The 5,509-nt window shown below is 36.4% G+C and overlaps 1 protein-coding gene across 1 annotated transcript; it reads right to left on the bottom strand.

Annotated features, from left to right (window-relative positions):
* Nucleotides 1–569: 569 nt before the first annotated feature.
* Nucleotides 570–4,319, bottom strand: LOC147380838 (brassinosteroid-related acyltransferase 1-like). Its single transcript, XM_086431178.1, has 3 exons — nt 3,791–4,319; nt 3,164–3,652; nt 570–1,271 (listed from the first exon to the last, which is right to left on the bottom strand). Exons 1-3 carry the CDS (start codon nt 4,238–4,240, stop codon nt 771–773), a joined length of 1,440 nt encoding a protein of 479 aa, XP_086287304.1. The 5' UTR covers nt 4,241–4,319; the 3' UTR covers nt 570–770.
* Between the last annotated feature and the right edge of the window lie 1,190 nt (nt 4,320–5,509).

Genomic DNA, 5,509 nt, shown 5'->3' with positions numbered 1-5,509 from the left:
CTAGATACAAGTTGACAAATCAATGGTTATCTATGCACTGCCACATCAGCACAATTTGGAACACAGTGTCCAAGAAGGCAGTCCATCATTTTCCATTCAAAAATTTTAGGCCTTAGTTCCAATAATTATTGCCTTGGGTTTTTCCTTTTTTTTTTTTTCTTCTAGTTTTCCAGTTTCCTCCCACTACGTTAAAATGGAAAAATTCGACAGAAAAAATTAACGGGCGAAGGCCCACGAATTTTAGAAACTGAATTTTGACGGTCTAGGACCATTGAAATTCTTAATGTTCCCAGATTTGACGGCTTAGAGCTGTTGAATTTCTCTCATCCTTCATTAATTTGACAGTTTCGACCCGTCAAAAAAATTTTGACAATGAAAAATTCAACCCCTTGATTTATCGAATTTTATGAAATTTGAAGGCCTAAGGCCATCAAATTTGGGCTTTTTTCACATTGTGTCCATTCCATATCCTATTTGATGTAACAATCCATTAATTAGTAACCCTCAACCTCCCAAGGATTGCTGATTTCTTACTTACAATGAGAGCCCTTTATGCAAGTATTTGAACTGGTTCATTTAACAATTGCATATTTAAGTCCTTTTCCCATTTAGAGATCAAACTTATTACAATCAATTTGTGAGTCTTGGGATGATCTTCGACAAATACAGTAGTAGGTTGTTGGGCTCTTTTTTTTTTTATCATCTTTAGCACTGACCTAAGAAAAAAAAAAAGAGAAACCAACATCAATGTGTTCGGCTGCTAATGAGTTTCATTGCAGCTGGGTGAGGAAGTAGTGAGTGAAAGCATGGATGTCTTGGGGAAGCAAACCAATCCTGAGATCAACGCCACTAGATTCATTTGGGCTCTGCATGAAGTATGCAACCTGTCTAAGTGGAGGGACCAAAGGAGATGCATAAGTTGCTTCCCCATGTCCGAAATTCACTCTATGGAATGGCATCCTCGTCAAATCGGAAACCAGTGTTAGCTCTCTCATTGGAGGGAGAGTGCTAGGCCGTGGAGCTTCCAGTGCCTCAATATAAGCACTCACATAGTCCTCATTCACAGATCTCTTGGCTTCTTTAATCTTCTCAATTATGTCTTCATGGCTTTGTTCATCTAGTTCTCCTGCAGTACAACCTATGGAAGCCAATACATAGGCATTTCCACTAAATCCTCTAGATAATGGTGGAACCATCTTGTCCCTTGCATCAACTGCAAATTGCAGGCACACCATTCTCTCCTTCCTCACTCCCAAGGCTTTGGTCCTTGCCTGAAGTAACAAAAGAAGACAATGCAGTATAACACTTCGAGTATTACAAGTTATATGTTAATTTGACCATGTTTTTATGGAGATTGGGCTAAGAACAACATCCCTTCTTGTCTATGCTACTAACGACATCCTGGTATATATTTCCACTCTTTTGGGCAACTGCTGAAGTCCCTAAAGCTCCCTTTGTTGCTGTTATAATGAACACTTCTTTCACTAGTATTGATTTGGTTCGGGTCAATATTATATTATGTTGAACTTCATTGTATAGGAAGTTTTGGTTGTTTGTTTTCAGTAATTTCTAGTGGATTATATTTTATCACTCCCCTCTTAATTAATCTCGGCTTGCGCACTAGAAATCTCACTTCTTTTTCTTCTTCAGTTTTTTCATGGTATTAGAGCCAAGTGATTAAACGTGTAGAAGATCGAGCTTGACATCCTCATCTTTCTTGCAGTGGAACTTCTTGGTTTTAAGTATTTGTGATCTTGAATGTCGTATAGAATCCTATTCAGTTATTGCTACATTGGAGTTGTTCTATTTGTAAAAGGCTTCACACTTGCAATTAAAAATAGTTAATGCTCAACCATTACGCTGAGAAATCTTGTACAAAAGCTGAAATAGCTTCCTTACAATCACAAAAAATAATTTATTATTATCTATAGGTCTAATAAAATGGATTTCAACCACTAAAGAAAGCCTAATAAAATGGTAATAGACGAATGCTCTCACATCTACACCTTTAAGACATTTGTGTTGTGATAGATGTCTTAAATCTAGTTCATGATTGATCACCAGAGGTATACCATACAATACCCAAATTGGGGGTCACATGGAGAAAGGTATTTCTTATTTGGGGTATATATATATCTAATAATAGTAACTGAATGTGCCAGCTTGCTAAGTTGGTTAAAGTATGTGAGTGTTGATATCACAACCTGGGTTCAAAACCTGACTTTACCGAACTGATTACTAACCACTAATTCATTTTCTTATAACAAAAAATATAAGTAATTGTAAATCATTTTAGGGTTACGGGAGAGTGGAACCTAACAAGGAAACTAGGGTTTCAGGGTTCGAAGATTTGAGAGATATCTTAATTTGTCATTTCTTTCTCGGAGTTGGTGAATCTGTCTTGTCTTATCAGTGGGCATATGCACTGCCCAACAACAATAAATTTTGCTATGTTCTTTTATATTGTTGCTTTCATGGTTTAGTCTAGGTTTTCACACTCACAAATAGAATCCACCTGTTAAAATAGATGTTGGTGGTGGTGTGTGTGTGTTCTTTCTTGCCTTTTTACCCGGTTGAATCTGTCCATCAGCGCCTTGCTAATGTGCTTCTTTCTAGCATTCCTGTCTGTTTTTGCTAAGTAAGAAAATTTTCTATGAAGAAAGACTAAATTACAAAGGGCAAGCCCTTAATTCTAGTATTCCTGTTGCTAGAATAAGAAATGAGTGGAAATTACTCCTCTAATTCGTTTCTTTAATTTCTATATGTTGATCATCTTGTGAAATATCCAGTGTAGTTGATAATCTTCAAAATCATTGTTTCAAAAAAAAAAAAAAAACTCAAGTTTTTTTAACAAACTTCAAGATTTCTTTAGATGTTGGAGGGTTTAGTTTGAATAGGAATTGAATCAAGGGATGTGTTTATGTATCAATAGGTACAACTACAAGTACTCAGGAACGTATATATGCCTGTTGATAAGAACTAGGGAAGTATGTTTGGATGCACAAAACCTAATCTTTGTTTATCGATTCGTAGGTTTAAAATTGTGTTCGTGTCCAATGGTCCATTGTGGGTGTGTGGGTTGGAGGGTTGGAGACATATTGGTATTTCTTATATATACGTGCATGTTTAATTTGTCTATGTGCATGAAAGTTAGAAAGTATACCTTCCACAGGTGGGCAGAAACCACCTCAAAGGAGGAACATGAACGACCACTACCATTCTTTATGCCAGAGATTTTCCTCTTCAAGACCTCTATCATTAGACCGCTTACACGAAAGGTCTTCAGGACATAATTCCCCTGATTTTGGCACCTCGTCTCAAAGAACTTGGACCCTCCATGCTTCCCTATCGGATCAAGACACCGATCCGAAGCCCCTTGTTCTATCAATTTGTGTAGATGGTCAAAGGCTGCAACCCTTGTCACTGGGCTCTGATTATTACTAAATTTATTAATTTGGTTTTGTGTTCGTCTGTGCCCAACTAATAATCGACCTCTCTCATGTACTGGTTCATTGAGTTCGAGACCTCCATCTGTTCTCATGGCAGCCTTAGAAGCCCATGAAATTAAAAAATTGAAGGTTGATGGTCCATCGAATAAAGAGTGGCTTGTGCCGACACCAACAGCATACCCTCCACACCCAAACTTTGTTACCTAAACATTACATCATTGCAAGAAAGAACAAAATGTTTTAGTTCCAAAAACTAGCGTAAAATCTTGAGAATTTGCATTTATTATCTTTTCTACCTTTCTTTTTGTTTAAAAAAAACCAAAAATTATAAGTGTAATCACCTGAGCAACAACTAGAGGCATCTCAGAGAAGTTTCCATTGAAAACAGGCTTAAAAATCAGGTTTTCAAAGAATTCATTGTATTGAGACAGATCTCCAAGCTCTGAGATCTTCACCTTACTCACTGCTTCAACTAGAATTGCACCAGAATTATCACACAAGAGATCAAGTTTTCCATCATTAGGGTTCAAAGTAAGCCTTGCGGCTGCCGGGTACCAAACCGACAAGGTCTCTTCCAAACCTGTTTTCAAGCTACCGAAGAGCGATTTAACGGAGAGAGTTTGTTGAAGATGATGAGATGGGTTATAGAATAACACCAAGTACATAAGCACTTGGCACTGTCTGTCTAAATTGGAGAGATTTAGGCGTATTTGAGGATGCAAAGATTTGGGGTAAACTGACACCATCTTTGTTACAGAAACCATGGGATAATTATCCTGTTGAGCGGCCATGAATTTTTTTGCTGTTGGACTTGCACTCAAGTTTGGCCTTGAGAGAGGGAAGGGTTGAAATATAAGGGAGAAGGTTGGATGCCTAGGAACAAACGTTTTCTTTAAATATTTATTTATAATGGCTAGGAGATTCTCTGATTACTAATGCCTTGCATGGTACTGTTTCTATTAAATTTAAAAAATTGCCTACTTGAAGGTCTGATTCCACAATGGAATGAAGTTGACCCTACTAGTCCATCGTGGACCATAGCCAAGCCATTCAATAGTTGACCGACACGTTAATTGTGTGGGACCCACCCGAACAACCAATGAAGGATGTGGACTATCTAATCAAACATTCATAATACGTTTCAAATCTAAATGTTTTTTGTGCATTATAAGTATTAAGTAGTACTACTGTTGTAAATATTGTCGAATTGGAGAAGAATTTTTTTTTTCATTGGAAAGCTGGGGTTGAAGGAACAATACTAGAAGACGATAATTATCATTTTGTGAGTGGAATATGACGAAATTCATTTTAATTCTCAAAACGTGAACTTACGAGATTGCAGGTATAGATGTAAAGAAAGGGGTAAATTATCATTTTGTGAGTGGAATATGACGAAATTCATTTTAATTCTCAAAACGTGAACTTACGAGATTGCAGGTTTTTCAAGTGATGATATCTCGCTGGTTTAAAGTGATAATTTTGCTTGTTATATAGCAACGATCTCGTTAAAAATAGCTAACCTGCAAGATGGTCACTTTTATAACTAGTGAGATTGTCACTTTCGAGCTGCGATCTCGGAAGTTCACTTTTTGGATAGTAAAATGAATAGTGACCTGGAATCAGATTTTAGTCAAAACTTCATCATGTTTTGGGAAAATTCCATAAAGAGAATGGGAACCATTTGGTAAGATTCTAATTTCACTAATTATGAGCATAGTAACTAAGTTCATATACCACAATTATTATTAGTATTACTACGGGCAATTGGAAGTGACTAGAAATAGATACAGAAAAAGAAAAAAAAAATTGAGATTATAAAAATGGGGTAAATTACCATTTCATGAGCCAGATTTGATAAATTACGATTCTGAATAATTGTTCATTTTAATTACCAAAATATGTGTGAATTAATTGCAGGCCCCCCCACCCCCCACCCCAAAAAAAAAAATAAAAAATAAAAAAAGAAAGAAAGATAGAAAAAAAAAAAAAAAAGGTGACAATCTTACTAGTTTGTATACTGACAATCTCGCTGAAAGTAGGGAAAGCCACAGTATAGTCAG

Source organism: Akebia trifoliata, unplaced genomic scaffold (genome assembly GCF_017979445.1).
Source record: "Akebia trifoliata isolate Shusen 1 unplaced genomic scaffold, ASM1797944v1 Contig00938, whole genome shotgun sequence".
Lineage (NCBI taxonomy): Eukaryota > Viridiplantae > Streptophyta > Magnoliopsida > Ranunculales > Lardizabalaceae > Akebia > Akebia trifoliata.
The sequence above is the reverse complement of the archived record's forward strand: the minus strand, read 5'-3'. Positions and strand labels throughout refer to the sequence as shown.

Excerpts from the sequence above, each read along its gene's own strand:
- LOC147380838 (XM_086431178.1), bottom strand. The coding sequence starts at position 4,240 with ATGGCCGCTCAACAGGATAATTATCCCATGGTTTCTGTAACAAAGATG. Across the intron at positions 3,653-3,790 it reads TGCCTCTAGTTGTTGCTCAG|GTAACAAAGTTTGGGTGTGG; the intron begins GTGATTACACTT and ends TGTAATGTTTAG. Across the intron at positions 1,272-3,163 it reads TTTCTGCCCACCTGTGGAAG|GCAAGGACCAAAGCCTTGGG; the intron begins GTATACTTTCTA and ends TTGTTACTTCAG.